Source organism: Plecotus auritus (assembly GCF_963455305.1).
Source record: "Plecotus auritus genome assembly, chromosome: 4".
NCBI lineage: Eukaryota > Metazoa > Chordata > Mammalia > Chiroptera > Vespertilionidae > Plecotus > Plecotus auritus.
In genome coordinates, this window is record NC_137775.1 from 70648195 (window position 1) to 70666822 (window position 18628).

The 18628-nt window shown below is 40.5% G+C and overlaps 1 protein-coding gene across 1 annotated transcript in view; it reads right to left on the minus strand.

The window, feature by feature from the left end:
* COL19A1 (collagen type XIX alpha 1 chain) overlaps positions 1-18628 on the minus strand; it is a 325830-nt gene that overhangs the window by 4246 nt on the left and 302956 nt on the right. Inside the window, 5 exon segments of the mRNA XM_080665043.1 lie at positions 2958-3086; positions 11993-12059; positions 13741-13911; positions 17173-17217; positions 17798-17833. Coding sequence (XP_080521169.1) covers positions 2958-3086; positions 11993-12059; positions 13741-13911; positions 17173-17217; positions 17798-17833 — 448 coding nt within the window.

Genomic DNA, 18628 nt, shown 5'->3' on the forward strand with positions numbered 1-18628 from the left:
TGAGACAGACCCCTTAAAATTTGTGTCCTTCCCTACACATCTATAATAATAAAAGTGTAATATGCTAATTAGACCGGACGTCCTTCCAGATGAAGCTGGGGCTGCGAGGGAAGTCCCAGTCCTGGGTGCCAGAGGGAAGCCAATGCCAGCAGCTGGGGGAAGGAAGGCCTACTCTTGCACAAATTTCCTGCATCAGGCCTCTAGTAGTAATATAATAAGGGACTCATTCTATAGTGCATATTTCAAACCAAATCACTTTATTTCAAATGAAAATGGATTTCTTTTCCGTAAAACACTGAAAAGCTAATTCTTTCAGAAATTTCAGAAGAGCCACCATCATACAGAATTCATGAGTGGGCAGACACACTGCTGTTCAGCGCCCACATTTGCCTTCCCTCTCTGGGTTGCGTCCTCACTTCAACCTTGTCTCAGACTCAACCAGGCCGTGTGTTAAGAGGATGAATTCAGCCAGCGGTGCCGGAGGTTTACATGGCCACTAGGGTAGCAGTTTCACATGCATTTTTTCCTTTCCTTTTTGAGAAAACTTTTCCATTGAATGGAGCAAAGCTTTGAAGTTACATGTATAACTTCATATTCTGAGCACTTCACTCTATTTATCTACCAGAGAGTAGCACTTCAATTCCTTGTGAACTCCTGGGGAGGCATCAAAAACCAAGCGGTACCCCTTGGTTTCCTTTTTCCAGTCAGGTTTCTCTGTGGCTTTATTTTTTAAAATTTACTTATTTATTTATTTTTGGTTAATCCTCACCCGAGGATATTTTTCCCACTGATTTTTAGGGAGAGTGGAAGAGAGAGAGAAAGACAAGAGAAACATTGATGTGAGAGAAACACATTGATTGGTTGCCTCCTGCATGGGTCCGGGTTGGGGAGGAACCTGCAACTAAGGTATGTGCCCTTGACCGGAATCGAACCCAGGATGCTTTGGGTTGATGCTCTATCCAATGAGGCTGATGCTCTATCCACTGAGGCTGATGCTCTATCCCCTGAGCCAAACTGGCTAGGGCTTCTCTGTGGCTTTAGAGAGAATTATCAGTATAGCTTGATGATAGGCAAATATTCTTTCAAAAATGAATCCCATAGTTTGCAAGTTTTATTTTTCTGCTGCATTTCTGGCATTTAACAAATACTGCAAAGGAGATATCAGGGAAACCCTGTGGAGTCACCAAGCTGAATTATACTCAAGACATGTCTGTTGTCAGAAACCCTCAGATGAGACCAAAGTTTTATCAACTTCACTAAACCTTGGTTTTAAAAAAATTGAAAATCCTTTGGGCAAGTCTTTCAAATTAAAGAATTGCATCCAAAATGTCTATCAGGAGTGGAAGCAGGCTGTAAGATCTCCTCAGCAGAAATGTAGGTAGGACTCATAGAAATCACATCGCAAAAGGGAAGGTAAGTCACGTGGTGAATGGAAGTCTGGTTTCCAAAAGCTTCGCTGACACTGTGGACTTAGCCTTGCCTTTGAGATCCTTCCAGATGGGCCTTCCCTACATGGGAAGGGAGCCTGGAGACAGGTGCTGTGTGGACAGGTGACTCCAGTTCCAGAACGGTTCTCCTTGATGTCCTGACTTTCCACTGTCCTTGTCCTCTTCGACCGCCACTGTTTGAGGCATCTGTCCAAGGCTTTTCTCCTAGAAGTGTTAATAGTCCATACTCTTCAGGTCTTTTGAGGCATCATGCATCTTCAGATGGGCTTTCAAGCTCCTCATTACAGTCTCATAAACTCTAACTTCAGAACAGACCCAACTAGTGAAAGATAATAATTAACCACCCTCTATACAACAGTGTACACACAGAAGGCTGCACCTGATTCTACACTTTTCCTCCGACTATCTGCCAAACCTCTCTATTATCTAAGGGAAAGATAGAATGTACTCTAGGTAACTAGAGTGATTTTACTATTGTTGTTTTACACTGTGCTCATAAGTCTTGTCACTCTGGATTGTAACTTTGGACCCTAACAAACCCTGCAGTTGGGGACAGTTGTTGCTCTTTTCGTTGAGAGAGGGCATGTCAATCCTTGGGGCACTTCCTACAGAAAATGAGGCTTGATGTTACAGAGGAGCAGTAGGAAGGAAAGTGAACTAGTGGATGAAAAGTAATTCTCTGCATATTATCCCAAGGTAATTCTGTTGTGAGCTTTCTCTTTTCTCCTAAAAAAAACTTTTGATTATTTAACAAGGAGAGCTCTTGAGCTCCGCCATGGTAACACATGCAATATAGCTTCCCTGGTCGTATCTTTCATGGTACATACCCATTGGATTTATTGTTTCCCTGTCGGAGTTGTGAATCTTCTAAACCAGGGCATATGTGGCCTCTTGCCTGATCGCTAACCTAATTCTAGAAAATGGCCTTCCTAAACCAGTCTGGTTGAGCTGCATCCAAAATCTGGTCTGTCAATTTTTTTGCCAACTTAAGAAAAGTCTTGCTTTAAAATTTTTAGAAACCCTATGAGAAATTCTTTAAAATTCCAAGTTACCATCCACAAGTTCTATTAGAGGAAGAAGGATTCTAAGTTTTCTCAAAAAATATTCTGGCCCCAAATCACTACTTATAGTAGCTTCTTTTCCCTCAGTTTCTTTAAGATACTAAGATGATGATTCTTGTTGTCTACATACATCAACAGGGTGGCAAAAACAACTCAGATTCCCAGATAATAATGATATATAAGCACCTGTTATTGCTGTTATTATCACAACAAATATTATTATTAACATACACTTAGGTTAGCAGGTAATTATCAGTCAGTTTTAAATTTGAAGAAGTAATAGTTAGAAATCTATTTCTAGAATGTCAAATATTAACAAGATATTCTATATGAAATCATTTTATATATACATATATATTGAATATATATATTGCCTAACTGTGATTAGCATGTTATAAATACTGAGCGTTAAAGAACTGGTAAACAAATATTATACCCGAGGACTTACCTTGGGGTCCAGGGTCTCCTGGTGGCCCAGGTAACCCATCCTTTCCTGGTGGCCCAGGCCTCCCATGAGCTTGAGCAGCCAACATTGCCGCTGGTAGCTTGAGTTGGGAGAGGAACACAGCCATCCTCTCTGTGTTTATGAAAGGAAAAACAATATATCATGCTATAAGAATACTTTTAGGTAAAAAAATGCCAAATATTTTTTACATGAAATTCAATGAAAAAAAAAAAGATTTAGTTTTCAATTTAAGCACATCTAATTTACCAAATGGTCTGATTGTTGAGAGAGGTTTTTTTTTTTTTTTAAATATATTTTATTGATTTTTTACAGAGAGGAAGGGAGAGGGATAGAGAGCTAGAAACATCGATGAGAGAGAAACATTGATCAGCTGCCTCCTGCACACCCCCCACTGGGGATGTGCCCGCAACCAAGGCACATGCCCTTGACCGGAATCGAACCTGGGACCCTTCAGTCCACAGGCCGACGCTCTATCCACTGAGCCAAACCGGTTTCGGCAAGAGAGAGGTTTTTGATTGGTCAAATAAAATGGATTGCACAAAGTTGTTTGAATATAGATGAGGACCAGTTGTGCTGATCACAGGATCTGAGAGTGTTTGGTGTGTCAGAGATACAGCCGATCTAGTGGACAGAACAATTATCTAGAATCTAATTAACCTCTGGCAATGACTTGTGGAGAGAATTTAGGTTCATATTAAAAAATGGTTTTAAATAAATTTAAGCTACTTCCCAACAATCTTGTGAATTTAAAATAGGTTTACAAATTCTTTGACATGCCCTTCCAAAAGAATCAGGGGAAGTCTAATTCCTCCATTCTCCAGTGTGGCCTGGAACTTACTTTTCATTTCTAGTAAATAGAAAAAGGCAGAACTGACAGTGTGTAACATGGGAGACTAAGTCACCCAAGGCACTGAAGACACTCAAGATGTTCTGTGGAGAGACCCACATGGGGACGAACTGAAGCCACCTGCCAGCAGCCATGTAAGTACACCTGAAAGTGGATCTTCCAGCCCGTCAAGCTTTTGGATGACTTCCACTCTGCCTCACATCCTGACTGACTTTGTTGTAGACAGAACCACACAACTAAGCAACCTTTCAAGTCTCTGACCCACAGTAAATGTGAGATAATAAAATTTTTTAATCCAATGAAGTTTTGAGTTGTTTTCTTTTAAAAAAAATCCTCATCAGAGGATATGTTTTTAAATATATATATATATATATATATATATATATATATATATATATATAATTGATTTTTTACAGAGAGGAATGGAGAGGGATAGAGAGAAACATCGATGAGAGAGAAACATCAATCAGCTGCCTCCTGCACACCTCCTACTGGGGATGTGCCCGCAACCAAGGTACATACCCTTGACCGGAATTGAACCTGGGACCCTTCAGTCCGCAGGCCGATGCTCTCTCCACTGAGCCAAACCGGTTAGGGCCAGAGGATATGTTTTATTAATTTTAGAGAGAGAGACATTTATGTGAGAGAGGAACATTTATTAGCTGCCTCTTGTATGTGCCCCAACCAGGGATCAAACCTGCAACCTAGTTATGTGTCCTGACTGGGATTCGAACCCTCAGCCTTTCAGTGTACTGGACGATGTTCCAACCAATTGAGGCAAACCAGCCAGGGCTTGAGTCATTTTCTTATGCAGCAATAGATAACACATGCAGTATTTGAAACTTTATATCCTTGAATGAAACTGCATTATTAATAACAGATAAAACACATTTGTAATTAATACAGTTATAATTTTCCAAATCTATACATTGAATGCAGTTATATCTTTATTATATTAAATTATAAACTGGGTGTTTTATAAACAAATATGAAATTTAATGATTATAGCTTGAAACTTTACAAACTATTTGTTGTTTTGAATTTAAAAGATATATATTAATAAATATATGTGCATTTCAGTATAATTTTTCTTAAGACATATCTCATTGAATACCTTCAATGTCTAAATGCAAGTATTCACATTACTAATTTTTCCTCTCTGATGTATGAATTAAGTTTACAAGTAATTTGCTTGGGGTGGTTTTTAATATTTTCAGTAAAACAGGGAAAATTTTAGAATAATTGCTTCTACTGTAAATTATCTAGCTTTAAGATATGCTCAGAAATAGCCAGTTATTATAAGGTAATTACTTATTCAGAACCCCACTCTAATGCTCTATTATTTAAAACTAGAGGCCCCTTGCACGATATTCGTGCAAGAATAGGCCTTCCTTCCCCTGTCTTCACTCCCCGGCTGCCCGGGAGCCGGCATGTCCCCGCTCCCCGGCTGCCCGGGAGCCGGCAAGTCCCCACTCCCCGGCCGCCCGGGAGCCGGCATGTCCCCACTCCCCGGCCGCCCGGGAGCCGGCATGTCCCCACTCCCCGGCCGCCGGGAGCCGGCAAGTCCTCACTTCTGTCTGGAGTACCACTACAGTAGCTCCCTCTGCTGCCCCCCTTCCCCTCCTAGCAGGCTTCACTCCACTCTGCACCTGCATATGCAAATTAACCTCCATCTTTGTTGGGTTAATTTGCATACTCACTCTGATTGGCTGTGGGCATAGCGGAGTGATGGTTAATTTGCATGTTTCTCTTTTATTAGGTAAGATAGCATGTTTCTGAGCCTCTAAATAAATTGTAAAGACCTGTATTTTTTATTGCCTTTCCTCTGTTTTAAGCGATTTTTCATCAATGATACTGTTTTTGGCTATGCTTTCTAATGAGGCAGGAAATTGAAGAGTTCAGACAGGAGCTTGCACAAGCCAAACTCACATATTCCATCTGCCAAGGCAAACCCTCAGCAATCACTCTAACAAACAAGACCGATGGTTTTCCTTCCTTGGAGAATGAGTTCAGTAATGCAATGCAGACATTAATAATAAAGTAATGAGAAATTACCTATACAAAGAAGGGATATTCAGATGTCATCTAGCCCACGTTTATCTTCTATTTCAAAGATAGAATTTGTAACTATTTTCAAAGAGAGAAATTCATCTTTTTCTCCTAACGCTCATTCAAATGTTTAACTGCCCATTTTCTTGGTACAGCTTCAACTTATTTCCTTTTGCTACTCCATGATGGAAACAGAGGGTAGCTAATGAGTATTTCTCTTAGGAAATCAGTCACATACTTAAAAATATTGTTACCTCTTAGCCTTCAGGTTAAACAACTTTTACTCATAGGGTTGGTAATCTGTTTTGTAAATCACTTTTTGGCTCCCCTATCCCAGGGCTTTTCCATACATTGCTTAAATGTGGAAACCAAGACTAGATGCAGTTCTCTCCTAAGGGGCAAACATATCAACAGAGTAATTTCCTCTCATATTGTAGTAATTATTTTTTTACTTCATTTTAACTGCAAATTCAATAGCATTGTTTGATGAATTCATATTCATTTTGTGGTTCATCATCAACCAAAGGTTGTTCCTGCTGCACTTAACTCTGGCCCAGTCCTTTGCCACCTTTATAAACATGTTGCTTTGACATGTTATTGTGGGTAAAGATGGTGGACTGAACACATGCATCTGTTTTAACTCTTTCCTGAGTCCCTGGAAAACAAGTAAGATACTTTTAAAGGCATAAAACCACAGGAATAGAGAGACTATGAAAGGAGAGAGTATAACAAAATGTTGGAAGCTGAGAACCAGAAAGATGGGAATTGGCAGTGCATCTGGAAATGGGGGTAATGGATGGAACTAAAATAAGGAGAATTGGTTCAAAGCCTGTTTAAGAAATAGTCAGAAATCTCTGTCTTTGCTCTACACAGCTGGGCTTGCCCTGCCCAAGCCTAGCAAAAGACTGAAGGTTTATTATCTGAAAAGGCTAAACAGACTGTCTCTGCACTGGGGGCCACAGACTCCACTGAGACATGGGCTTTCCTTCTGAAAGCAAGGAGAATAAATGAGCATTTACAGGTTCTGTGCTAAAGCCGCAGCTCAGTTCTCCAACTTTGCTCCCCAAATGCTGGCAGCTGGGAGGAAATGGAAGTGTTTTCATTGGGGGATCTGATCATATTAAGAGGAGAGACTTAAAGACACTGAAATCTGAGGATCCCTCAATGAAAAAGCCCAGCTAGACTGCCTTAAAGTGAAGCTCACACTGCCATGGTGTATCAGTGGTTGAGTGTGCACCTATGAACCAAGAGTTTACCAGGTTCAATTCCAATCAGGGCACACGACTGGTTTGCAGGCTCTATCCCCAGTGGGGGGCCTGTAGGAAACAGCAGATCCATGTCTCTCTCCCTCATTGATGTTTCTATCTCTTTCTTTCTTCCTCTCTCAAATCAATAAAAACATATTTAAAATAATAAAATGAAGCTCACAATTGGCAAGCCTCACAACTCTCAATTTGTTAGAACCCAACTCTTTTTTTAAAAAATATATTTTATTGATTTTTTACAGAGAGGAAGAGAGAGGGATAGAGAGTTAGAAACATCGATGAGAGAGAAACATCGATCAGCTGCCTCCTGCACACCTCCTACTGGGGATGTGCCCGCAACCAAGGTACGTGCCCTTGACCGGAATCGAACCTGGGACCCTTCAGTCCGCAGGCCAATGCTCTATCCACTGAGCCAAACCGGTTTCGGCAAGAACCCAACTCTTATGCAGGAGCGGACAACCATGGAAATCCTGAGGAAATCCTATAAACTGAATGACAGTTCCAAACAAAAAAACAGAAAGAAGTAAATTGGATGAAATAGAGATTATACTATGAAAAATATTTTTAACTGTAACTGTTTTAACATGTAAAAGTTACTCTTTGCTTTTACAGAGAAAGCTTTTTTGAAAAGGAGAACCGTGACCTTGGAGCTGTATGATTTGTGAAAATGGAGTTTTTCTTTTTTCTTTTTGTAAATAGTGTTCAGAAGCCATGGGAAAGAGACTTCTAAATGGAAAAGTAAATGGACTGAATTGGGATAATCTTTAGACAAGTGAACTAAAGTGCTAAATAACTAAATTCTGGGTTTCAGGAACAATTTTGTTTGGGAGAAGAGGGTGTTGTGGGACTGGTGCCGACAGAGGTAAAAGGAGAGGGGGTATCACAGGTGGAGTCTCAGAGTCAAGATGTCTCAGGAAAGAATTTCCTTGTGGGCCATTTGAGAATATTGTCTTGAGGCTGAGACATCTGGGGCTTGTGAGGGAGCTGGACTCAGCCAGGCTGGAGAGGCCGGGAGAGGTGGTGGGAGAGATGTGGTGAAGCCAGAGAAGAGCTGGGGAGACTGCACCCTGCAGGTTCCAGTGGGCAGGGGGGACCCTGAGAGAGGAAGAAGGGGTTGAAATGCAGAGGGGGAGCTGGAGGACTGAGAGGAGGAGTTGTCAAGCAAGTGCAAGCCAGGCGAGGCTGCCCCAAGACAGCCAAGAGCTACCAAATCCCCCTGGCCTCCTCTGCAGGAGGCTGACACCCTCTCATGGGAGTAATCACAGAACGTCTGGGAGTGGGCAACCCGGGAGCCTCTCCCAGGAAGAAAGAGCCTCATCTCTTCTGCTCAAGGAACAGGGCAGGCCACCGGGGGCCAGGTCTTCATCCAGTGCCCACAGGACTGGAAAATGAATATTTTGCAGATCTCAACGCAAAACAGTTCCTGGTAGTGCTTGGTTATATTTTCTGACATTCTTTACCAGCTTTTAAGAAAGTGAGACTAATTAACTGCTGAAGTATTTAATATACATTTTTATCTAAAGTCTTTTACAAAATTGAAGTTCAACGTTAAAGCTGCTTGAGATGAAAAAATAGAGGTGGGCAAAGGGTGGGAGGAGATGGGGGATGTCTGTAACAGTGTTAACAATAAAAAAATTGTTTTTCAGTGATCTCTTTACATCATCTATTCAGTGTGGTTTGTTTGAGTCCACAACTCCATACCAAACAATAAAACATTAAGACCCATCATCTCATAAATGGAACCCACTATATTTACCATAATAGATATCTTGCAATGTTGAGTCATTTTTTTACATTGAATCTAGAAAGTATTACCAACCACCACTGCTATTTCCATAAAATACCCGTGGGCCCACCAGCCCTCATAAGAAAAAAAAAAAGATAATTGACATGAGAACTCATGGAAATTGAGAATTAAAGGAGAATTTTAGATTGCAATCCAAAAGCATGTATTTGCTGGATCTCCCTCTTCTACTAAAGATGTGGTGCTGAGACCCTAGGTGCCCTGCGAGTCACACAAGGCCCCGTGCTCAGAAGGGCCCTGTGCTTGCTATAACGTTCTGCTGCTGCTGTCGTGTAGTTCTTAATGAAATCTGAACAAGGGCACTTGGAGGTTTCATTGTGCACTGCGTCCTGCACATGCCTCTATGTTCTTCAGTGTCCTCGGAGAGCCTCTGTATCTTTTCTTTGTGAGGCAGTGATGCTTGAGAGATGATTGTTGAAGTGAAATGTCTGAATTGCAAAGTTTGGAGCCTAATCCATGATGCTTGATTCAAAAGTCAATAAAGGAAAATAAAAGGGGATTTTCAAATGTGGAGGCAACATTAAAATTAGAAAGAGAAAACTGGTAGCTTAAAAAAGAAAGAATAGACAGTTATATCAATATACTATCATGTAAAGCACTGTCCAGATACTTAGTAGAGATCAAGGTAAACTGAGATCAACAGCATGAATTCATGAAAACATTTTTTTCTCTATTTTGTCACTGAAGTGGCTAAAAGTCCCCGTGTTCCTCTGCTCTGTGTCCAGTGTTCATGTGAAATAAGATAATGTGCACTCAAGCACTGAGATTTTGGTCTCTGATGCTAATTACTGCTTAAAATAATCAGGGCTTCTTGGAGAGTAGCTAACTCCATGTTTGCAGTAGAAATGTTATTAGATGAACTTGGGGCATTTTGTAATCTTATTCCTTGTAAATTTAACAATCTATTTTTAGCTTAGCCAAGGGCAGGGCACTCTGCATAAGAAGCAGAAACTGAGAGCCAATGTAGATTTATGTTCTGACAAATAACTCCCACTTTATTAAGTTCACAGTTGAGGGGAGTGATCTTGATTTTAGCAAATCACCTGACAAAATCATGTGATATCCTGTGGATAAAAAAATGCAGAGTAGATTTTAGGACAACTACATGGATTCAGCACTCACAAAAACAAAAGACTAACAGATGGTGTACAAATGGGCAGGAGGAATGCAATGGCATTTAGAAAGGCCTCATCCTTGACTCTTTTTTTTAATTTAAAATGTCTATCAATAATTAGAATGAGGACACACTCCCCCCCAACCCTCCCAGGAAGCATACCTGTGACATTCCTTTCCCTTCTCTTTCCCCCACAGGAACTTATTACCCTAACCTCTAAAAGACCCACAAGACTTGCAACCAGGGGAACAATGGGCAGTGGCAGCTTGTCCCAGGCAACCCCCTGAACTGGTCTGCAAGGTCTTCTTTTCTCTGACTTCCCAGTGAGCCACAGCAGCCAAGCCTAGGTTCTCCTGTTGCTTCTTCTATGCCTGTCTTTATTTCACCACCCTAAGTGTCAAAGTTCTGGCTGCCGTCAACGAGTTCTTGCTCGTTTTTCTAAAAAAAATTAGAATGATGAGATGTTCATAAAATTTAGAGATAACACAAAGTTATGAAGGTTGGCCAACCTGCCTTATGAGACAACATTCCAAAAGGTATCTTCAGGTTGGAACAATGTGTGAACACGAATCACTGAAATTTAATAAGAAGTAACATAAAAGCCGAAACCGGTTTGGCTCAATGGATAGAGCGTCAGCCTGCGGACTGAAAGGTCCCAGGTTCGATTCCGGTCAAGGGCATGTACCTTGTTTGCGGGCACGTCCCCAGTAGGGGGTGTGCAGGAGGCAGCTGATCGATGTTTCTCTCTCATCGATGTTTCTAACTCTCTATCCCTCTTCCTTCCTCTCTGTAAAAAATCAATAAAATATGTTTAAAAAAAAAAAAAGAAGTAACATAAAATAGCACACCTAGATTTCAAATATGAAAACAGTGCATAATGAGAAACAGCTAATTTTAAAAACTTTGTACAAGAAAGATCCAAAGTTGCTAGTTAATTAAAAACTCGATATGAATCAACAATGTGATATGGATGCTTATCAAAAAATGCTGTCTTAGGCTGTGTTATTGAAGTGTCTGTATCAGGGGTCAGAAAACTTTCTCTGCAAAAGTAAATATTTAAGGCTTTGCAAGCTATACTGTCCCTGTCAAACCTACTCAATTCTGCTGCCCTAGCATGAAAGCAGCCAGAGAAAATACATAAAAGAATGAGTGTGACTGTGTTTCAATAAAACTTTATTTATGGACACAAATTTGAATTTTAGGTCATTTTCACTAGTCATGAAATATTCTTTTGATTTAAAAAAAAACCATTAAAAAATGTACTCCTCTGCATCTCCCCTCCAAAGTAAAACCCATTCTCATTTGGGCTGTACTAAAACAGGTGGTAGGTGTATTTGGCTGGTGGGCCATAGTTTGCTGACCCTGGCCTAGGTCAAAAGACACTGCCCTGTTCAAATACTCCTGGGTGAATGAAGGACATTTAAAGATTAAGTATTTATAAAGGGCAATGATCATGGAGGAGCTGGACACACTTCACTGAAGAGAAAACTAAGGAGAATATTGAAAAATACATGGGCCCTGACTGGGTAGTTCAGTTTGATTTGAGCATCGTCTGGATATGCCAAGGTTGTCAGGGCACAAACAAGAAGCAACCAATGAATGCATAAATAAGCACAACAACAATGTGCCTCTCTCTCTGAAATCAATAAATAAAAAAGAAAAATACCTGAAGGGTGGTCACACTTGAATAGAGAAAGATACTTTACCTGCGTTGTTGCATCAGACCAAGAATGATGATAGGAAGTTATGGAGAGGCAACTTTAACTTAGCATAAGGAAAATTTTTTCTATCAAATACTAGTAGAGATTCCCATCACAAAGTGGGTTGCCCTCTTAAACTTGTTTAATGACCATCTTTTGAGAATGTTGCTGCAGGGATTTTTCCACAGTGGATGAGGATTGGTAAAGGATTCAGAAATGTTTATTAAACAAGTCTAACCTTCAAAAATCCTTTGTACCTCTTGATTAATATACTTCTTTATTTCTTCAAATGAAACTACATCAGCCTAAAGAAAAAAAAAGGTCTGTTAAAATGGAGCACAGCAGAAACGAAGAGAGAATAGAAATATTGAGTTGGCATGCATACATGAAGCTTCTGTAGAGATACATTTATCAGGCAAAATGCTTTTGGCCACTGATTATATTAAGCAATACATTTCTTTTGTTTTGATCAAATGCTAGAAAGAAGTTGAAGGCATAATTGCTTTAAAAGCTGTGGGCTGAAATTATAACCAGTTATGTGAACATATTTCCTATTGAATGGAGAGACATGGTTTCATATAATCAGGAAAGACATTTCATTTTCTGAAGTTATAGAATTTGAGCAGTGTTATCATGATGTTAAATATCCCAGGCACAACTAAACTTCTAACCAATCACTGGACACTGGTACAGTTATTACCTCACTGATATGTATTTTCAAAGGAAGACAACCTGTAAAAGAATTCTAAGTATTCCAGATTATTTTTTAAATGTTTTGTGCATGGGATAAAGCTTACTAAGTTTTCCCCATTTCATGGTAAAGTTTATTCTGTAATTTATTCTTTGCAGGCCTAGTTCTATTAAGCAGTTTTCTTTTTTAAGAGAAAATGCAAGTAGGTAAATGATGTCAGTTGAGTTTTTAACTTCTTCACAAATAAATTTACATGACTTTGACAAAGAATCTACCAATATAATAGTAATGTTTTACTATAGACCTTGATATTTCAAAAGGGAGCTATCATTTTTTCATGATGGATAGGATTTCAAAGTACTTTATTACTCTTCTTTGTATTTGGTGGTTACTATGCAGGGGTATAAAATTAAAGACAATGTGATGGGCTCAGATGATGATTGCTGTTAGGACTCAGTAGTTCCAAGAATGCCCTATTTCAACATTTTATTTTCACTGCAGATGGGACAAATAAATTTGAATTAATGCATCAAATACCAATTATTGACACAGCACCGAGAAGCCATTCTACAGGTTTTATTCAAGTAGAGCTCAGGGGAAGTGGGTAAAAATAAAGAAGTATGAAAATTATGGGAATGCTCAATCTTGCCCTGTCTGGTAATGACATCTGAGGACAGCATGTCCTTAACTCCCTAACCTTCCTCCCAAACTCTCCTTTCTTCCTGACATGGACATTTTCACATGAAGTTCCTCTGTGGAGTGGCACCCACCATGCCTTCTGAGGATTTAATAAAGACATGGGCTTTTTTAACCAAACACTCTTGGCCCAAATGGTCTCCACTTCAGAGCACAACTCCGAGCAGATCTGCTGTTCTGATATTCATCAAAGTGAAGTTTTAATATGAAACAGACATAGTATGTATTTTCTGTGTAGTGGAAGGAGGCATTATAGACAGTACTTAAGAGGAAGGCTTTGGAGTCAGTCGAACCTGGGTTTGATCCACTAAATAACTGTGACCTTGGACAAGTTGACTCCCAGTTTTTGCTTTTGTTTAGTCGGATGGAAAGGACAGCCATCCTCCCAGGTTCATTGTGAGGATGCAGGGAGGTCACACGTCGGAAGTGCTTAGCAGAGGGTCTGGTACATAACTTGAAAGAAATGACAGCAATTGTACCCTTGCAGAGATCACTTTAGGCTCATTTCATTTATTTTGAAAGTACTATTGTTGCTTTCATGGGAAAAGGGACATGTGGACAGTACCAACCAGGAGTCTGGAGCTCTCAGTACCACTTACCGGGGTGCCAGGGACGCCCGGAATGCCAGGAGGGCCTTGGTGCCCAGGGGATCCTACAGAGCCCTTGTTTCCAGGTGGCCCCACAGGACCTACGTCTCCCTTCATGCCTGGAAGGCCTGGCTTTCCCTGTTCACCTTGTGGGCCTCGGTCTCCGGGAATTCCCTGATCACCCTGTTAAGGAAAAAATTAATTATTAAGAATGATCTCTTCTACAACAGCAACAGCTGTAGTTCAGACAAAGGATCGGGATGGACACTGGCACTCCCTAGCTGTGGGACCTTGGGTGAGTGAATTAAATTCTCTGTGTCCAACTTCCTCTTCTGAAAAGTGAGGGTATTAATAGTGTCCACTAAGCAGAGTGATGCTGAAAAATGAATGAGTTAACTCAAGTGATGTGCTTAGAACAATGCCTGGCATGCTGAAAGCACTCAGTGAATGGTAATGACAATGTCAGGTGTACTGTTTCCAGTCTAGAATAATGACAGTTTTGAAAGTCAGTAGCAGCTGTCACTTTAGGCCTGGATCTCCATTGCGATAATAAAGGATGATTACCAAGAGGATTTCATCACTGAAATTTTTCACTCAGAAAAACTTTAAGACACTCAAAATACCTCCTAAATCATGTGCTTTTTTCCCCTGCATGCTATTGTATGTTTGGTCTTTATTAGATTCTGTGGGTTGATTTCTATACAGGTGTTTTGTGTGTGTGTGTGTGTGTGTGAGAGAGAGAGAGAGAGAGAGAGAGAGAGAGAGAGAGAGAGAGAGAGAGAGAGAAGAAGGAGAAGGAGAAGGAGAAGGAGAAGGAGAAGAAGAAGAAGAAGAAGAAGAAGAAGAAGAAGAAGAAGAAGAAGAAGAAGAAGAAGAAGGAGAAGGAGAAGAAGGAGAAGAAACGGCAGATCATGCAGGTGTTTCAGTTATAGATATTTCACATATTCACTTCCACTACTCCATGAGGTAATGACCAAACCAAATATGATGAAATGATGCACTGAGGCTGCCCTATATTTCACTGTATTATTCTTTTATTTGTTGTAGCTCCACTGCAAAAGTCCAAAGTCTATTTCTCTTTATTAAAAAACTAGAGGCCCAGTGCATGAATTTGTGCATGGGTGGAGTTCCTCGGCCTGGCCCCTCGGCCTGGCCAGCGATCGGGGCTGGTCAGGGGGAGAGACCTCAGGAGGTTGGCCGGCTGTGGGAGGTTGGCTGTGGGAGCACAATGACCACCAGGGGGCAGCTCCTGCGTTGAGCGTCTGACCCCTGGTGGTCAGTGCGTGTCATATCGACCAGTTGGGTCAACCGGTTGTTTGGCTGCTTAGGCTTTTATATATATAGATGATGAAAACAAATGAACAATTACAGAGATCTATTTGATCATGGCATAAAGAGGTGTAGAAAGAAGTCATGTAGATCAAGCATGTCAAACTTGCGGCCCGTGGGCCACATGTGGCCCACAACAAATATTTTTGTGGCCCAGCCAATATAAGGGTATTTAAGAAACATTTTAGTAAAAATATCATAACTTAATTTTTACAATATCCTGTTAAACATAATTATTACTAATGAACTACAATGTTCGCTAATGACTGATTACTATAATCATGTTGCATTCATTTCCCTTACATGCCTTACATGCAGGTGCACCATTTCTTTCCACTAATACTAGCAGCGAGTATTTTAGCAGCTGATTGCCACCTCATTAGTCTTGGACTGACTTGTTTGGTGTGTGCAACAGGAAATATTTCGCTTTCAGAGAACAAGAAAAATAGGTTTATTTGCATTACGCTCATTAATTTGTGCAGTTATTCAGTGTCTGGTAAGTTAATGTTCAAGAAAAAATATTAATTTTTATGAAAATGTTGTATTATTTTATGTTAACGATTACTCATTTATTTCAGCCTTTTGTATTCAGTATTGTCTCTATTAAAATAAACCTATGTTTCTATGAAAATTGAAGCTTTTGTTTTTTTGTGGCCTACCTAAACTTAAACATTGTTTATTTGTCCTGTGTTAGCCTTTGAGTTTGACATGCTTGATGTAGATGGACCTAATTTCAGTGCTACCGTCTTAGTTATAAAAATGTATTTGCGCCCGACTGGCATGGCTTAGTGGGTGAGTGTTGACCTATGAACCAGGAGGTCATGGTTTAATTCCCAGTAAGGGCACATGCCTGGGTTGTGGGATTGGTCCCTAGTGTGGGGCATGTGGGAGACAGCCCATTGGTGATTCTCTTTCATCATTGATGTTTCAATCTCTCTTTCTCTCTCCCTTCTTCTCTGAAATCAATAAAAATATTTTTTAAAAAGAAAAAATGTATCTGCATGCAAGTAAATCAACCCAGATCACATTTGGAGAAATATCTGAGACTATTAACATAAAAAAATAAATAAAAGAAATACTAGCACACTTTGATCAATACCCTGATCATGTGCAAAATAAACACAATCTTTAACGTATTAAAATTATTTCATAATCTAGGGACAAAGATGCTCATTATAGTGATGTTTATAATATGAAAACTGGGAGAAACCTAAATACCCCAAAAAGGGGACTGGGTAAGTGAAATAAGGTGTATCCAAACAGTGGAATAACGTGTAGCCACTAACAGGTAGCTGCAGCTCTATATTTACTGACATGGAAAGGCAGTCATTATATATTATTAGGCAAAAAAAAAAAGACATTTACAAAAAAATTATGAGTTCACTTTTGAAAAAGTATATATTCTTTTGTATTGATTCATTAGGTATATGTATATGTTATGAATAAGAGTGAGAGAAATGGAAACTGGGCCAAAATATCAATAGTGCTTGTCTGTAGTGGGGTAAGGTAGACTTTTTTACTATCTTCATGTTGTTTCCTCTATTTTCATATTTCCTTAAGTTATTATGAATTATCTGTGGAATAATAAGTAAAAGCTTTTATTCCACAAATCCTCCTATGTCTGAGATAGGAGGATGATAAAGCTTTCCAAACCAACAAGACTTAGCTGTTTAGAAAAGCCAGCCATGCAGGTGTATCTGCCACGTAACCTGCTTCTGGGTCTTCAATGGTCCTGCTTTACGTCTAGCAAGATCTAGACAGCCGTGGGCAAACTACGGCCCGCGGGCCGGATCCGGCCCGTTCGGCTGTTCTATCCAGCCCGCGGAGCCGAAAGAGCGGAGGGTTCTCTTGCTCTCCCCTCCACTCCTTTACTTTGAATTTATATTAGTTCACACAAACACTCCATCCATGCTTTTGTTCCGGCCCTCCGGTCCAGTTTAAGAACCCATTGTGGCCCTCGAGTCAAAAAGTTTGCCCACCCTGATCTAGGATCACATACACTCTACCCTTTTCATGCTGAGAGATTTGTAGGGGGTCTACATACATAATTGGGAAGTCAAATGATGGCACAGGTGTAGCAGACAGACTTAACAATCAAAATAGTAATATACATACACGTTCTCCTTTGGGGCCTCTGTCTCCAGGTTTACCCATGATGCCCTGAAAAACAGACGTCAGCATGAAAAGTCACTGCATGTCAAGATTTCCCTTCAGTCCAATCCTCCAGGTATTCTGCTGTTGGGTATTCTGTGGCTGTGCATCAGAACACTTATTTTAAAGTAGAGGCCCGGTGCATGAAATTCATGCACTCAGGGGTGGGGGGTCCCTCAGCCCGGATTGAAAGAAGGTGCAGGCCAGGCCGAGGGACCCCACCAGTGCACAATCGGGGCTGGGGAGGGACGCGGGAGGTTGGCCAGCCAGGGAGGGACCGTGGGAGGGACCGTGGGAGGGACCGTGGGAGGGCTCCAGGACATGTCCAGCCCATTTCGTTCTGTCCTGATTGGCCGGACTTAGCAGCAAGCTAACCTATCAGTCAGAGCATCTGCCCCTTGGTGGTCAGGGCACGTCATAGCGACTGGTAGACTATCTGCCTCCTGGTGGTCAGTGCACATCATAGTGAGCAGTTGAGTTCCCTTAGCATATCATTAGCATATTACACTTTGATTGGTTGAATGGATGACCGGATGACTGAACACTTAGCATATTAGGCTTTTATTATATAGGATGGTATTTTCCATACCTGAGCACCTGGTAATCCATCTTTTCCATTTATTCCCTGTAAAGACAAAAAAAATGATTAATATTTCTAATTCTGCGCTGACAGACATGGTTAAATACAACAAAAGGGTAGAGACCCAAGGACTCCATCATATTCCTGCAGAGATTTTGGTGATGCAGTATGGTGAAATGGAAAACAAAATCGATAGAACCAGAGAGCTCCATGTTTAAATTCTGATTCTGCCACCGAAAAGTTCCATTCACTTTAGGCAATTTACTTAACCTTAATAGCACTGGCTTCTTCGCTTAGAAAATCAGGATAAAATAATGGCCTTAAAATGAAAGATTTAGTGAAATAGCTGAACATGCCAAGCTCACTGTAAACAGGCAACAGGATGATTTTCCTTACTTATTCTATCAGGTACATTCTGAGAAATAAGAAGGTGCCCAGTAGTGCCGGGTGGCTGGTGTATGGCATTTACTGCTACCTCCTCACAATTTTTCCAGCACGAGGAGTCATTCTCAGTAAATGGTCTCCGTTGCTCCTGGGGAAATTTCATAACGTGGCCAGAGCATGATCTTAATATGAAATAAATTGTCAGCCAGAGAAAGAATGTTATTTTTCAGCTGGAAAATAGGAAGGGAAAGCAAGGAATCTGTAATCACGGTTTCTGAGAGTATCAAATAGTGGCTTTTTATTAGTAAACTGCAAGTTTCCTGAACTTTATAAGGGAGTTCTGGAGGTGGTAATAAAAGCTCGGGGATTTATAATATGGTGAGAACTATCGGCCGGGAGATGTGAGAAGGAAAAGCACTTGGGGATCAAATGAAATACCTAGAGTCCAAGAGCAGA